Genomic DNA, 17281 nt, shown 5'->3' with positions numbered 1-17281 from the left:
TTGGTTAAGCACCCTCTTGATTTCAGCTCAGGTCATGGTCTCACATTTGGTGAGTTCAAGCCCCGAGTTGGGCTCTGTGCTGCCAGTGCAGAGAACCTGCTTGGGATTCTCTCTCCCTCCCTCGCGGGCGTGCTCTCTCTCTCTCTCTCTCTCTCTTTCCCCCCTCCTACCCCCTCTCGCGTGCACACCTGTGCTCTCTCTCTCAAAATAAAACTAAACGTTAAAAAAATAAATAAACGAGCACCATCTCAGTTACCATCACAGGTAGTGATGAATGGGGTAGGTGTTGGCATCAGCTTTGCAGAGGAGCATGGGAAGGAAGGCTCAGAACGGTGTCCCTTTCGCCTAAGGACGCCCACCCCGTGAGGAGCCAAGACTCCAGAGGACCAGAAGACTTTCCTTGAGAGACAGACTTCTTCCACGGCCCCCACATGGACCCTCAGAACAAGGGGCTCTGCCCGTTCCCCGTCACCACCCTTAAGACGGAGCTCTCCAGGAGGCAGCAGGTGGCTGACACCTTACCTGCTTTGACGCGGATGTTGGGGCTCCGGATCTTGCCGGCCGCATTCTCCGCGGTGCAGAAGTAGTCATTGTCGTGGATAAAGCTATTGAAGGCAGAGGGGGAGAAGGGGTAGAGCTGCAGCGTCCCGTTGGCGTGAACGTGCCGGATGTGTGGCACGTCGTAGATGTCGTCCCCCGTGGCCAGGTACCATCGAAGGGCCGCGCTGGGGGAGCCCGCAGCCGGGCAGGGCACCACCACCCCCACGGAGCTGGAAAAGGTCACCTGCTGCAAGGAGTCATTTACAAAGTAGAGGCTGGTGCCGACATCTTCAGGGCGAGCTGCAGGGGAGCCAAGGGGAGAGGCTGGGTTAGCTGTGCTCTGATAGTAACCCCCCACACCACAGAGCCATGTGCCCCACACCCATTCATAATTTAAGCACCAGTCACTCAGGAAGCACTTACTGAGCTGACGATGCCCCGGGCACTGGCACAGGCAGATGTGAGACAGTTCCTGCCCCACAGAAGCTTCCAGCCCAGCACTTGAACGGCCCGAGTGAAAACATCTCACCTCCCATACCAAGCCAAGCCCACGGAGAGGAGATTGGCCACCACTCCGCTAGGCTGAAGGGTCTGAAGCCATGATCCACTATTGGCAACCACACGTTAGGACAAGTACTGAAATGGCTTCGGTAAGTATTTATTGAGCACCTACTATATGGCAGGCAGGTTCACACCCCTTACCTCAATTCATCTGCACAACCCTGAGAGGAGCTGGTATCGTTTTTTTTATCATTCCCTTTTCAATTTTTAAAAAATTTTGTAATGCTTATTTATTGCTGAGAGAGACAGAGTACGAGTGGGGGAGGGGCAGAGAGAGAGGGAGACACAGAATCCGAAGCAGGCTCCAGGCTCCGAGCTGTCGGCACAGAGCCCGACGCGGGGCTCGAACCCCCAGACCATGAGATCATGACCTGAACCGAAGTCGGACAGCCAACCGACTGAGCCACCCAGGCGCCCCAACCCCACCCAGCCCTGACATTGACTGACTGTGGGGACGCTCCCCTTCTCTGTCCTTCTGCTCCTTCGCTTATAAAATGGGGTGGGGGTAGGGGTGGGTGGACAGGGCTGCACAGACCTCAGGCATCTGTGACCGGTCGCCATCACAGCACTCGGCCACCGGGAGGACGTGCTCAGGAGTGCAGCTGCCTGACTAGAGCAGGGCCACCTGACCGGGAGGACAGCTGTCCGCAGCTCTCACACCGGCGCCCGGCCTCAGTCTTTCCTGCCTGATGGGACGCAGCCCCGAATGGTGGAATCGGGGCCTCCCTCCCTGCTGAGGAGCCTTGCCTCCCTATGAAGGGCCACCTCTGAACAAGTGGCGACGACCCAGAAGAAGAAGACAGCCCAGTCCCAGGTCTCCGGCTGGAAGCCCCTCCCCTCTCCACCAGGGAGATCACGCAGCAAACAAACCACTCCGCGGCTTATTTAAAGAACGTTGCAGGGGACCCAACTTGACCTCAATTTCCACAACTTTATGAGAAGGAGGAGGGCCTGCATCCGGACTGTATTAATATTCTTGGCTTAACTCTGAGCGGGGCCTCCAGGGAGAACGCACTGGGCAACTTGTTGAGGGAGGCCATTAAGCCTCATTGGTCAGAGCAATTCCCATCATCTCACAAAAAGCCACGATGAAGCCATTAGCATCAGTGCCGGAAAACACGTCCAGGGGCTCCTTGCTGGGTGTCAGGGGCATCCTCTTAGCGGCAAATGCATTTGCTGTCCCCACCAGGCGCAGCACCCTTAGCGGCTGAAAGGCTCTTGGGGAGGGAATGGTATCACCTTTCCATCCTCCTCTTCACACTGCCTCCCCTGGTGACAGTCCCGGTGTTGATGACTGAGCAAGCCTGCTCTGAGGGGAGCGGCCCGTCTCCTAAGACTTTCAGAAGCTCGGAAACGTGCCTCACAGCGGCTAGAGTATTCTCCAAAATCACGAAACCCTGGCACCTCACGGGTCAGCCAACTGAGGCCTAGGAAGGCTTCTCTTTGGACCCAGATTTGCCAGGCTCCCTTTCCGTGGCCTGCTCCCCTTGTGAGAGACTTCCTTACTGCGATTCATTCAGCAAATATTTGTGAAGCGTCTCCCACACGCCAGGCACTGTTGTAAGCACGTTACTTATACGACCTCTTTTAACCTTGCAACAACCCTATGCAGTAGGGGGTACTGTCCTTCCCAGTTGACAGATGAGGAAACCAAGGCACCAAGAGATCAAAGCAACTTGCCCAAGACCACACAAACCAGTGAGCAAGGGCCCAGGGATGCAGACACAGGCAATCCGAGCCCAGAGTCTGGAACAATTGTTCAGAACAATTAGATGATTGTAACCACTCCAGTAACAAAGAGGGGGCCCTCGCCTTCCTCAAACACCACCTGGCCACCAACATCCATATTTAGATGGCCAAGAACAGAATTAATACACCTGTGCACCTGCACACATAGACACACGCACACACTCCTCCTGGGAGGAGCCCCCTGTCGGACTCGACATCTCAGACAATGCTTAGCCTGTGAGAGCAGGTCCATCACTCTGGGGTTCTGGAGGCTTCCTGAGACAACCTAGTTAATCAGACATCCTCTCCATGGCAGCTTTATGGATTTGGGGAGCCAAATCCATCAAGGTACAGCAAGACTCTACATTGTGCCTGACAAATGGACGGGGGAAGCGGAGAAAGATTCCTGACAGAGAGGAATTCAGAATTATCTGATTCAAGGAACAGGGTAAGAAAATATTTGTGAGGTAGCCCTCAGTAATAATAATACCACCAGCAATTATAAGAGGCTAGACCCGTTGTAGATGTTGTAGATATTATCTCACTTAATCTTCACGACTCCCTGCGGAGTGGTATTATTGTTATTTTGATCTCACAGATAAGGAGATTAAGACTCAAAGTTAACTAACTTCTCCAAAGTAATACAGTGTCAGTGCCAGAGCTGGGACTGAACCCCAACACTGCCTTACTTCTGGACCCGGGGATAGAACCGCTCTATTCCGTGAACCACGGTGGAGACAAACCACAAAATCTGGCTTTCCGGGCTGGGTACGCCCCACCCCATCCTTTCTTCCATCTCAACCCCACCCCAAACACACAGCCCTCGTCTCCCTCTCTCCCGGCTGGAAATCCGTCCCACACCTCCACCTGCGAGACGGCCCCTTCCTCGGGCCTCCTCCACTGCCACCAGGAGCATCGGCCACAATGAGAGCAGCCTTCCCGCACTCTGAGCCTTGGATCCTTCCAGAGCCAAGGACACGGGGTTCTCAGCAACTACAAATGGGTAGATTTAATTGATGAATTGACTGGGATTGTCCAGCCACCTGTCAGGGCTGATGAAACGGCAGATTTATAGCAAAAGGTGAGTAGCCTCATATGTCTCCCACCCCGGGATGCGAGCTGCTGTCTTCTGAGTCTGGGGGAGCTGGGGAGGATGAGACAAACCATTCATTTCTGCTTACGGCTCTGACAGCGCATTGCCATTATGAAACATCACCCTCAGGTGTAAAACAATAGCATTTTGCACTTACGTCGGGCTCATACTTTACCATCACAAGGCACCTGTCAGCCCAGCATGCAGAAGCCCTCTAATAAACATTAATTTAGCCTCACCCCAGCTGCCAAGAGAAAGGAGGGAGCAAATCTATAAAGGGGAAACTGAGGCACTGACCACCCAGTATCTCAAATCTCTGCCACGTGCCAGTGCAAAGGTTGGCACAGGGGCACCAGTGAGTGGCCGCGGCAGCAATGGGTCCATTCGGTCACCCGGCCCTAAAAGGGGGATTAGCAAGGGTCTCACTCCAACCGCATGGAGTCTGGCATGGCCTCTACGGTGGGTTCGAATCTTCAGAGCAGTGACAAAACCTCAGCAAGGACCGAGAAGAGCAAGGCATGGGACAACAGAGCTGTGTTAGGAGTCTGACGAGCTGCCTTCCCTCGTGGGACTCACCCCTGACCTGCTGTGGGTCCCCGGGGCTAGCCACGAGCCTTTCTGAGCCTCGATGTCCTCATTCACAAAAGACAGGGACTGTGCCATCTGACCTGCCCTCCAGGACTGCAGAGCAGAGCAAACAGAATGCGGGATACTTGGTTCCCCATAAAGACGAGGCGCGAGTAGGAGGGACGAGGTTGCTATTTCGGTCCCAGGGACCCCCCCCCCCGCCCCCACTGGCCGACGGATCCAGGGTGCTTATGGTTACTGCAAAGGGTGGCCGGGGCACAAGCACCACTCTGCAGCCCTGCAGAATTCAAGACCCTCCTCCAGCCTCCAAGGCTCTCCTTCCCCAGGTCCTTCCCGACCTAGGGACCAGATAGGTGTTGCTCTTTCAGAAGACATTTACAGAGCACCATTACTCAGCAGCCAGGGGGACAGCTCTGGGGATGGGGGGGGGGGGGCTCAAGCTGAGCCTTGAAATAAGATCTAAATGAAGGCACTCCCAGAACCCAGGCCAGCCCGAACGACGCGCTATGGCAGAGGTGGGGACAGCACGTTTGGGGAGCCCCACAGAAACCTGCCGGGGGCAGCGCTGGGGACAAGAGGCAGGAACAGCTGGAGTGGCGAGCTGGCCCTCAGGGATAGGAGACAACGAGGAGGTTTGCAGGCGGGGGACTGAGTTTATGCAAGTTCTTGGAGCCCTAGGCCCAACTTCATATTTTGTTAAATCTTTTTTTAACGTTTATTTTTGAGAGAGAGAGAGAGAGAGAGAGAGAGAGAGAGAGAGAGAATGGGGGAGGAGCAGAGCGAGAGGGAGACACAGAATCCAAAGCAGGGTCCAGGCTCTGAGCTGTCAGCACAGAGCCCGACGCGGGGCTCAAACTCACCAACCGCGAGATCATGACCTGAGCCGAAGTCGGACGCTTAGCCGACTGAGCCACCCAGGCGCCCAGGCCCAACTTCATTTTCACCTTACACTTACTTCCCTGAAGGCTTAGTGGCTTAGCTAACGGTGCAAGTTCTCAAAAGAAAGGAGACTAACACTGACTGAGCACCTGCTGTGTGCCAGGCACGTGGGGTGGGGGGCGGGGGGGGGGGTTGGTCAGGGGTCTTGACCTCCCAGAGTGCTCTCTCACTTAATTCTCGCACAAAGGTACAAGGTGGTCCTGTCCGTCTCATTTTACAGGTGAGGAGAGAGAGGCTCACGGAGAGATTGTTCAGCTAGAAAGAGGCAGAGCCAACATTCGGTCAAGGTCGGCCCAGTCCCAAGCCTGAGTGTTTTCTGTCATGACGCTGAGGAAAAGAATTCAAAGTTAGGGGCCTTGGGAGGTCCCCCCTCACTCCCTCCCTGGAAGCCAGTCCCAGTTTGGAAAGCACGTCCTCGCACCGGAAACTCCTACTGCCCCCTTAAGTCTCAGGGAAGCCCCCTCACACACACTCCCCCCCCCAACCCTGCCCCAGCTCCTTCTTCCCTCCGCAGACACAACCAGGCATATTTACAGAGCGAACGAGAGGAGGGGGAAACACTTCATAAATAAAGAGGGAGACATTCAGATCAACAGCAAAGCTTCTTCTGGTCAAAGGGGGAAATGGATTTTTAATAGAAAATGGAAGTTATGGGCTCGGTTGTGATGTGACAGACGCCCAGACTTAAACCCATTTAATCTTCTCTGCCGTTTAACGCGGAGCACCACCCTGACGCTGTGTTTCAGAAAACAGGCTCCAAATCGCTGGGAGATTAGAAGTGTAGAAATAGCACCACAATATTTTTAAACCAGAAATCGCCCCCAGGCATTTGGGCTGCCCCCAGGGTCACCACTGAAATCTGAATATCCATCACATCAACTCTCAGAAGCCTGGCCCTCCCTCCCGCCACCGGCTGGCCATCCGGATTAGTTCGGGGAAGGAAACTTGACACCCGTGGGCCCCACCCTACTGGCCGGGGTTGCGGTGGGCCCACCGAGGCTTCCTCCCAGGTGTATGCTGAATTGTCCCCATGTGATCGTCTCCAGTCAGCATAAACGACAACCCAAGGGGGCTGAAATATTAACACCTCGCCACCTCCACTGGGAGAAGTGAGTCATTTTGCTCTCCTCCTTTACAATATTTACTCATCTCATTCACTGGACTTTTCATCCAGGAGCATCTGCCAGTGCTGGGCCTGTCACCCGCCCCCCAGAGACGGGCAAGAGGCTTCAGGGGTCTCCATGCCCCGGCACGGCAAGTGTGGATGGGGGGAAAGCGGTGGGTCCCCAGGACAGTAGAGGCGGGAGGAACCGGCAGGGCTTCCCTGCAGGGCTGTGAGCTCCCTGTCCCGGCCACCACTCTATCCCCTGGGCCTAGCACAGCACTGGGCACTTAGCACCCAGACTCCAGGGCCGGGCTCCCCAGGTTTGAATCCCTGCTCTGCCGCTTACAAGCAACGTGACCTCGGGCAAGATGACCTCACCTCTCTGTGCCTTAGTTTCCCCGTGCATAAAATGGGGGTGACCTCAAGCGTTGTCAGGTTGGACGAGTCCCTGTCAACGACAGTGTCCGGGTATATGTTCGTGCCCGGCACCACCTGAGTATCCGTTGCTATTGTTTATGAGTATTTTCATTATAACAGGCAAACGGCACTTGCAGAATAAATATCCCACAACAAACACTTACCCCTCACCTACAGCAATAACGACGACCACTATCTAACACAGTTCTAAGATGGTCTGATACAGAATCAGCCGGAGAGCTGGTTAAAAATACAGATCCTTAGACAACAGGTTCACCAAGTGCGTCCGAGGGCCAGGAAATTATTTCTGACGCGGGCGGTCCTCCATCCACAGCTCAGAGCAACACTCCCCAGAGAAAAGTAGATTTTGCCACGCCGGACCTCCAACATCACCTTTTCCAACAATAGGCAGTTTCCATGGGCTTGGCTGACAGGACCTTAGCACCACATTAATTAACTTAATTTGGCGATCGAGTTAATGAAGTAATAGTGTGTGATCGATAACAGTAAAGCAGTGCAACAGCCTCACGCTGCTGCCCGCAGGCTCGCACACGGTTTTTTTTTTATGCAGATGTGGCCTGGGGAGTTTCTTAGGTTAATCTGCCAGGTTCATTACTGCACTGCATTTGCACACAAAGGTTTCCATAGGCGATATATTATTTGCCCTCGCTCTGACTCTTCTTATCCCATAGTCAGTTGGCAAACTCAGGTCCGGAGACCAACTGGTGGGACCTCAACTCGACCATCCAAAACCCCAGGTCTGGACCAGCGAGACAGGGTCTGGCTCCTTCATTAGGAAACTCACTTCTTGTGCGTCCACGCCTCAGACACAGTCTGTGGCTAGACCCTGGGGAAGGTCCTCCCAGACGGCGTCAGGGCATTTACAGGCCATCAGAGTTGGCAGTTGCCCCGGGCCACGATGGAACGGCCAGGACCAAGTCCCAGGCCTCCTGTCCGTCGCTGTCCCCCAAACCTGGCGCACCTGCTTCACCACCGTCCTCACCATCATCATGGCCATCGTTTCGTTTTTAGCACTCATTTGGTGCCGGGCACCGTGAGATGCCCTTCCCCCGCGTTATTGTTCATTGAACCCCTACAACCACCTCTAACCATGAGACCCCATTGTACAGAGGAGAACACAGGACGTTAGGTCAAGCAATCTCCTAGTTTCACACAGCTAACAGTGGCAGACCTACACGTCCAACCCAGGCCTCCCTCCCTTCCGGCCGGTATCCCTCAACGGGCACCACACATTTAGACTCAGACCGTCTCCAGGGTGTGAACGTACCATCAGGGGGGTTTCCGATGGAGAACAACTTGGGGTATGACATTTCTTACTGAGTTGGGATTGTCCCAGGCTTCCAACATTTCATCCCTAGTGCACCCCCCTTTCCCACAACTAAATGCCAGCCCTCCAGCTCCAAATTTCCCTAGGGAAGCAGTCCTACTGCCCCCCCCCTGCCCCCCACTGAGCAGCACAGCTCCAAGCACCCAGGGGCTCTACCTCCCCATCAGAAACCTCGGTTTTCGGTTCTGATTTTGGTTTTTTAAGATCCTCAGCACAAACATACTTCCTGCAACCAGCAACCTGTGAGACCCAGCAAAGATCAGTCATCTTCCAACCTACAAGGCCCCTCACCACCGGCTCCAGAAGCTATGAGCCAACAGCTGACAGTCAAACAGACTCTTTAATCTCCCAGCCCCTTCTAGACAGGCCTGGGGAAGGGAAGGCCTCTTACGGCCAGAAGGTCCTTCTAGGGAGTCGGCTCAGACAGCACAGTTGTCCCTAGAGATTCCCAGATTTAGATTGTTAACGCTTCAGGGATTTAAGAGATTATTTTGTCCAATCTCTTCCATTTACAGATGGGGAGCCGGGGGCACAGAGTAAGTAACCTCAGGTACACAGCTACCCAGTGTCCTGGCTGGGACCTGACCGCTGTCTCTACTGTTCCTTCGATTCTGGCCACCCTACTTACAGAGCCCAGCAGCCGAGGAATAAAGGAGCCTCACGGAGAAATGAAATGACGGGGATGAGGGAGCATTCGAGGAACCAGAGGGGCTGGATACCCGGAGGAGAGGCCTCCGGTGGGCAGACATCTGTCTGCAGAGGGCCAAAGGGTTATCCAGCAGAAGAGGGCTTCACCTATACCCCCGTGCTTAAAACACAGAACCAAGGCCAGTGAACAGAAGGTACAGGACCCAGACCGCGGATCCTAAGGACGAGCTCTGTAATAGAACCGTGTGGCCAGAAGGGGCTGCCTTCAGAGGAAGGGGTTTCCTGTGGCTGCAAGGGCCGGAGCAGAAGAACAGTGGGTCTAGTGGGAAACCTGCATGGGGTCACACATCCGACTAGGGGTTGGATCCCGCGTCCTCAAAGCTGCCTTCCAACCCAGAAGACTTTAGCCCATGGCAGTCATCTGCTCGCTCGCCCGCTCACTCTCTCTCTCTCACACCGCAAAGCAGGTCCCCAACCCTCAGACCCCATGGCTCTGGGAGGCCATCCCAGAAGCAGGGTGGCCATAACCCTGACTCAGCCGGGCTCTCAGGGCCCGGATTCCAGTAACTGCCGTCACCTCAAATGAGGTCGCACAAGATAGGACTCTACGCCTACTGCTCCTCCCACAAAAGACCGTGCATCCTCTGCAGGGAGAATCACCCTTGCCGAAGGGTGTCCAGAGGACTACGGAAGCAACTCACACCCAAGGACCTGGGGAGGGAGCAGAGGTAGGCTCTTCCCACTCCCACCAGACACCGGAGCCACAGGGACGGTGCCAAGCCTGCTCCCAGAAGACTACTGCCAGCCTGGTTGTGCCCTGTCAGCCGTTCCCCATGTCGCTGGCAAAATTCTCCATATGTGGGGGGCCCGAGGAGTGGGGAGACAGCCACACACAGCTGGGAGACCTTCGTTGTTCCTGGATGATGAAGTGACAGTAATTATACCTCACGTTTCAGCAAAGGATTTATAAGGCTATAAAAGTGGTTTACTGTGGCTCTTACATGTGTGTTTTTCTCTGTTGCCCGGTCTGGTTTACAAAGCATCATCACATGATCTACAATGATGGGCCCCGCATCCTTCCTGCACACATGTAAGGACAGGTGCCCTGCGGAACAGTCAGGACAGGGGTCATTCCCCCCCATTTCACAGATGAGGAAACAGAGACACATGACCTCTTAGGTGACTTGCCTAAATCAGGCTGGGCTTTGTCATCTAGGTCTGCAGACGACATTCTTCCCAACACACACACACACACACACAGTGTAATGGAAGTGCAACTAGCATTTGAATAACTCGGTTCCTAATGAAGGTGGTGACCTTGGAAACTGTCAATGCCAGCATCACGAAGAGCGAGGACACGGGGAGGTGCGGCTGAACGGACGAGGGGAGTAGCAGCTGGATGGCACGGGTGGTACCCGAGGCTAATGCTGTTCACGCTAAAGCAGCACTGGACAAACATCTGTTAAACAGGGCACACGGGCTGTCGTGCCCCCAGCCTCTCCCACACTCGTGGAGCCCGTAGGCCGCAGCCTGCCATGGGCAGCACCTGACCTCTGGATCATATGCCGCTTCCCTGCAGCTAGCTGACTGGGTCATAAAGGGAGAAGTGGCCGAGGGACCCCCCAAGGTCATGGGCTGTCAGGGGACTACCTGAAAAACAGCGAGGTGCATCCCACCAGGGAGAAACACAGAAATCTACCCAGCCAAAAGGCATGGGGGCTTCTCCTGCGTAGCCCATTCACATAGGCTTTATGTCATGAAATCCAGGGTAGTTCTTACTCTGTTCGGCTACACGGTAGAGATTTAATAACCGACGTGGCCTTCCTTCAGCAGGCGTGTGTGACTGGCCTTTGCCTCACCCTCAGATCCAAGTCCGGAGCCGACCTCTGCCCTTTTCTGCTGCCCTAGCTGTGGCTGGGGAAAGGGGTGTGCCGGGCTCCCCAGGGACACCCAGGTGCCTGCATGGCCTCCGCTATCTCGCGGAGGATGGGTCCTCCAGGCTACTGGGCTACGTGACAGAAGGAAGCCGTGAGGTCCCCTGCTTTGGCCACCACACAGCTTTTCTTACTGCTACAAATCTAAGCCAGGTGGCTGGCCAAAACTGCAGCTGATTGAGTCAACTACTCAGGACAGGATCCGCTGATCTATTTGGAGGTATGGGCAGTGAGAGGAAAGCGGGAGCAGTGCAGGAAAAAAAGGAGAGGCCAGTATTTATTGAGTACCAACTGCATTCTGGCTAGTTTATGTGTACGATCGGCTTTAATCCCAATTAATAGAAAGTGAGGCTCAGGGAGACCCCAAGTCACCTATCTAGTACGTGCGGGGCCGGGATGTGAATGAAGGGTTTGCTTTGACTCCAAATTTCCACCACACTGGTGAGTTGCGATCTTTTTTATTTTTCTTTACAACTCCAATACATAAAATGCTCTGATTGAAAGAACTGGGGAGGGAGGAGCTTGAAACTCTGCCTGCTGGCCCTCCCCCTCTCTACCTCCAGCCCTCCCCCTCTCTACCTCCAGCCCTCCCCCAGGCTCCACCCAATGCCTTAGGTCTCCTTACCACCTCCTTCAGAAAGCTCTGTGGGCTCCAGGTGAACCAGGGCCCTCCAGGATCATTAGAGAGGCAGACAAAAACAACTCTGGGAGGCCTTCGAGCTGCACCTGCCTGGCCAGGATTTGCTCCTGCCCCGGAAATGCAGACGAAACCATTCCCGAAGCCACATTCCCACTGCAGACATCCCAGCTGGCTCCCTGGGAAGGAACACTCCGGCTGCCCTAAATGCTTGCTTCTCAAGTGTTCCTCCCAGCTCTGGCCACCTCCTTCCCTCCGTGACCCCGCACCTGCCTTCCCAGGGCCAGAATAAGCAGCCCCGGGGCGCTTCCCCTAGTCTCACAGAAACCACGGCCCCATCCCGAGCTGGAAGTGGACAAACGAGGAGGGTGAAAGAGCCTTCTGCTTCCCATCATACCCCTTCCCATCCACACCGCTTCGCTCGCTTCTGCCCACAGCCCTCAGCACCCGGCTTCCTGCATTCTGAGGGTGCGCTCACCAGAAGTCTGGTGTTGACCCTGGATTTCCACAGCAGGTGTGGTCCCCTCTCCTCATGCTCTCCTTCCTGCAGCCCGAGAGGGACAACCCACACCCCAAGTTTGGTCTGCCTTAGGTGTCCCTGCCCACCAGCACTCATCTTACCGCCATAGCAGTTCGAGCCCCTGTGGGCCTCGAACTCAGAGGCAAGGGAGGAACACTGCCAGAAGCAATGGTCCTTCTTCACACTCCTGCCCCACACCCATGCCACGCAAGGAAAAAGTGACCGGCTGCTGCTGACGCTGAGATCGAGAGGCTACTCACACAGAGAGGGCGAGGCTCTAGGCCGGGCTAGGTCAGCATGCAAATCTGCATGCAAATCATATGCAAATCTAGGGCCTGCCCTTGGGTTCCTGGCACCCTGTCATCTCTGCTGCCTGTGGCTCACCCCGTTCAGGCACCCGGGTCCTGGTTAGACCTACTCGGGTAGGGGCTGAGAAAGCACTTTGGGAACTTGGGGGGCTCTTCCCCTAGACTACTTCAAAAGTCTCCAAGAAACACTTCTTCCAAGATCACACGGGAGGAAAGACTCTCTCAGCCTGGTAGCTCTACCCCTGAAAAAAAAAAAAAGGCGCTCTGAATAGTCACCCTCCCTTCAATTCAACCACAAATAAAATCCACCTTCACCAGGCTGAGCGGGGGACCAAGCAAGTGACAAGGATGGGGTTCCTGAAGACATGGAGAAGGTAAATGGGGCCAGAGGTCCACACGGCCCCCGTCAAAGGCCAACAACCCAAGAGATGCTCTCGGCAGACTCCCACCCGGTATCTGGGGGCTCCCAGCCTGCCTGCTTGGGGGCTTGCTTGTTTAGCAAAGCGCGGTTGGGCCAAACGCCCGTTGGCTTGCCCACCTCCTCCCCGTTCCTCAGTCTAAGAAAAACAAGCCTCTCCAGCCAGTCTCCTGGGATCTGCTCAACTTAAGCACTGCCTTTGGGTCAACTGCTTACTTGCTTTTTGTTTCTAATTGAGCTCCCCATTCTGCTGCAGAAATATATTAAAGGCAGCTGACTTTGATGGCCAGAAATACGAAGCATCTGAAAGCTCCGCCGGGCATGATGGCAATTCGGTTCTCGGCCACGTTATTCTAGCGACGGGGGCCTCTACGCCCACCTACCCCCTCCCAGTGCTCGCCAGTCCCTCACCTGCTCCTAAGTTGTGTCTGCCATTTCAAGATTTTCAAAACACATTCCCCCAGCGCACCCCACCCCCCTTCTAATTAGACACCGAACAGAGTGTTAGAGATTTTCTTAATGGCTTGACGAAGCCTTTTAATTCAGTCTTCTCAAGAGAGAAGAACCATGAGTCCCCATCCGAGAGGTTGGGTGGGAAATGGAAAAAAAAAAAAAAAATCAATGCAACCCATTATTTTGGCTTTTAGAAAACAGGAATTTTAGTGCCGGGGAAGCTTGTTTTTCTACACAGTAAAAATGCAAATGCAGCCAACACAGATGCTGGCCCGCTGGATGTAACAACGGAGAGAGCCTCACTGGGGTTCATCTGGCTGCCCAAATCCGGATTTGTTTGGGCAATAATAAGGCAGTTATTGGAGACTCGATAATCGATTATTAAAACACCTTCCCAGTTCAGTTCTGGGGAATCGGCCTGAGCTCAGGCATCAAAAAAAAGGTATTTCGAGAGGAATGGAAGTAACAGAAGCTTAAACCACATTCAATAACTGCTTAATTCCATCCAGAGGACGCTCCATCCCATTTTGTTTTCTTCTCCGCTCTCTCTCTCTCTCTCTCTCTCTCTCTGCCTCCTCCCGCTCCTCACAGATGGACGTACAAATTATTGCAAGAGGATATTGTTTTCTGTAACAGGCTCGAACGTTCACATTTACATTTCCTTGGTGCCGTGGGGGTGACTGGCAACGAGAGAGAAAATACACCCAACCCCATCTTCCCTGCTCTCACGGCGACACATCTTCCCCCAGCCGCCTCTGTCGGCCCCCGCCACCGCGCCACCCCAAGCACAACAGGCCCTGGGGACCAGCCTGGCACCTAAGACCCAATTAAGGCACGAAGGGAAAGAAAGGCCTGTCTGGCGAGGCGCCCTGGTGCCCAACACAGAATGCTGGAGCCTCCGAACGGCAGGGCCGCCAGGGCTGTGCAGACCGAAAGGCCGCCGAGGTCCCGCCTCACCTGGCACCTCCAGCCTACCCCTAGGCCCAAGGCCAGTGGCAACTTCCTTCTGGAGTTGGAAAGGGTTTTGCCCCTCAGGCTGTCCTGTCCCTTCTGGGCCTTTCTCCACCTCCCCCCCAGCCCCCATCTGCTTTCCTCCCTATCAAATAGCTCAGGCTTCATTTATTAATGCCCGGCTTCTGGGAGGGGGAGGACGGGGTCCTTCAGGTATTTGCTGAGGGACATCCACTGCTGGGGAACGGAGTCCTCTGGAAGGAGTGAGGTCGCCCAGCGGGGACAAAGCTGGGCAAGAGTGTGGCAGAACCTTGGGCCTGTGCTTTCTCGCCTGACAAAATGGAAAGGGGGTGGGGGGTGGAGAGAGAACTAGCGAGAGAGAGAGAGAGAGAGAGAGAGAGAGAGAGAGAGAGAGAGAAAGCTGCCGCTCCTCACCTTATGTATTTTTAATATTAATGTAATTAAAGCTGCGAGCCGAGCCAGCCTGCGGGGGCGGAGGGAGGCAGGAAGAGCCTGGGGAGAGGGAGAGTCGGGTGTGGGGAGGGGGTTAGGGGGTTGGGGGGGGTTGGCGCAGGAGACTGGCTTCTTGCTCCGCAAAAGTGGGAGGAGAGGGTGCTGAGCGGGGGACAAGGGGTTAACCAACCTAGACCAGCCTTGGCTTGGCGTGTCACCCAGTGGGCCCCCGCTGGGTCTGAGAAACTCAACTACTTTGTCCATGATTCAGAGGCCACCTCTCGCCCGCACCCCGATCTCTAGGCAAACCCCAGCAGTACCTGGGCCTTCATGCTGGCCTTGACCGGGCGGTATTTACAGATAAAACAAGGGTCACCCTGCTCCCCGCGCCGCCGCCCGCCCCAAGCCACGAGATACTGCCGTCAGCTCCGGCAGGTTGCAGACTCCAGACCCTGGGGCATCCGCACGGGGAAAAAACTAGACCCCTCCCGGAGCGCCAACCCCCTGCTGGATTGCCCTTCCCCCATCGCCTAGGGGTCAAGAGCTGCGGCTCGGCGGGGGCCCCCGGCGGGGCAAAGGGGGGAGAAGCCGCCCCCAGGGCGCGGAGGAGAAAAGTTAGAGGGCTGAACAGGTAAAGCCGAGCTGGTTCGAGCGTGTGTGCTTCGCTGCGCAAGGGCGCGGAGTTCGGCCGCCTCATCTCCCGCCATCTGCGCGCCCGGGGGCACGTCCTCTGCCATAGCCTGGAAGCCCTAACGCCGGCGACAGCCCGGTCCCGACTCAGTGCCCAGGTGCCTCCGGTCAGGAATGTCTGCCCCCTCCCCACCCCCCAGTCCCGGCTACCTCGAGGATCAGGTGCGCGGCGCCCGAGCGGCAGGTCTGGACAAGCCGGACACCTAGACCCACCCCTAGCAACGCCTTCTCTCCGGGGAAAGCGACACGCCTCCCCCCCAAACTGAAGAGTGTCCCCGTGTCCGGCTGACCCGGCGCGGAAGCGGAGAGTCTCGCACCTTGGGGCGCGCTGCCCGAGGTGGCTCAGGCGGCGCAGCGAAGCCGCGGCTAGTGCCGGGGGCAGGGAGGGGGTGGGGGGTGAGGTGGGGCTGGGGGAAGGCGACCTTTGGGTCTGGAGAACAAACTTGCCATCCGAGGGACCCCGGCTGTCGGCACCCCCAGCTCTCCCCGCCCTGCATCGGGCCCGGCGCGGATCAGCGCCCTGCGGTGCGGCGCTGGGGGTCCGGGGCGGCGGAGGGGCGCAGGGCGGCAGAGGAGAAGTGAGCCGCGGGGTCCGAGGCCCGAAGAAGCGAGGACTCCCGGGCCAACCAACAGTCACGGCCTGAGGACCCCTCCGCTCGGAGGGCACCCCGGGGTCCCGGCGCCACCAAGCCGCAGGAGGCGGGCGAGGGGCTGGGGGAGGGGTCCCGGGCAGAAACCGCGGCCCGGCAGGGCGCGGGGAGACGAGGGGCTCGTCCCCCACCACCCCTCCGGGCGCGCCCCAAAACGGCAGGCGCGGGCGGCCGGCGGCGCGGTCGAGGGCACCCTCTCACCTGACCTCTCTCCGAGTGCCGGCCCCGCCCCCGCTGCGCCCCACCCGGGGCCGGGCACCGAGGTCGGCCCCCCGCCCCCGGGCACCTGGAGCCCGCCGGGCGCCCCGCCTCGCCGCCACCCGCGCGCACCCCGGCTCCGCCGCCTCCGCCGCCCCGGCGCCCGCGCGGGTCTCACCTTTGTGTAAAGAGTCCAGGAGCAGGAGGAAAGTTACCAGCCACATGCCATAAAGAGGCCCTATTCTCCGGGGAGGTGGTCCTGTGGCCGGCCGTGCGGCAGCGCCTCTCCCCCGCTCAGCGCGCTCCCAGCCGCCCGCACTCCGCGCCCCGCTCTTTCTGCTCCTGAGCCCAGCGCTCGGCGGCGGCGGCTCCTCCCTCCTCGGCTCCCTGGCTCCTGTCATCCGCGGGGCTGGGCTAGGCGGCCGCTCTCCCCGCCCCCCCGCGGCACCCCGGGTGGTGAGCGCCGCGCGAGCCCGGGGCCCAGCCGGCCCCCGGCCCCGCAAGCCCGGGGACGGGGGCGGGGGCCGGGACCAGCCGGCCCCCGGCCCGGGTTCGCCGTCCGAGAAGCCAGGGGTCCCCGCCGCCCGCCGGCTCGGAGGGTGACATGTGTCCTACGTGCGCCAAGAGCCCGCCATGCTCGGGCCAAGGAGGCCCTGCGTCTCCCGGCCCGGCACCTGGGGCGAATGCTGCCTGCCTCTTGCGGACTCAGTTTACCCATGGATGCTCTGAATAAAATCCAGACTAAGATCCTTTGGCGTCCCCCGGAGCTACTCCCCACCTCAAAGCTCAAAGCTGCGTGCCCTTCCAACCTCTAGGTCTGCAAGCCTGGCCCCTGGGGAGCCGGGGCTGAGCCCAGCCAACCCCCCCCCCCCCCCCCCCCCAGCGCGACTTCCCAATTGTCTTCAGCGCTTGGCACAATTATTTGCAATAAATAGTTTAATGTCTGTTCTACCTCGTGTATCTTCCTCCTTTATCTTCACCTACCCCACCCGCATAGCTTTCTCAGCAGGCAGAAATTGGTTTCTTCCTTATACCAATCTGCCTAGAGTTGGCATGGGATTCCATGGGGCTTGAGTGAGGGCATCTCAGTTCCAAAATGAAT

At 57.0% G+C, this 17281-nt stretch overlaps 1 protein-coding gene across 1 annotated transcript in view; it reads right to left on the bottom strand.

Annotated features, from left to right (window-relative positions):
* Positions 1-16546, bottom strand: part of DSCAML1 (DS cell adhesion molecule like 1) — a 348259-nt gene extending 331713 nt beyond the window's left edge. The window contains exons 1-2 of the mRNA XM_027036614.2: positions 16358-16546; positions 523-840 (exon numbers count right to left, since the gene is read on the bottom strand). Coding sequence (XP_026892415.2) covers positions 523-840; positions 16358-16403 — 364 coding nt within the window. The 5' untranslated portion in view covers positions 16404-16546. The remainder of the gene's footprint in view (positions 1-522; positions 841-16357) is intronic.
* Positions 16547-17281: the final 735 nt, after the last annotated feature.

Source organism: Acinonyx jubatus, chromosome D1 (genome assembly GCF_027475565.1).
Source record: "Acinonyx jubatus isolate Ajub_Pintada_27869175 chromosome D1, VMU_Ajub_asm_v1.0, whole genome shotgun sequence".
In the NCBI taxonomy this organism is placed as follows: domain Eukaryota; kingdom Metazoa; phylum Chordata; class Mammalia; order Carnivora; family Felidae; genus Acinonyx; species Acinonyx jubatus.
The sequence above is the reverse complement of the archived record's forward strand: the minus strand, read 5'-3'. Positions and strand labels throughout refer to the sequence as shown.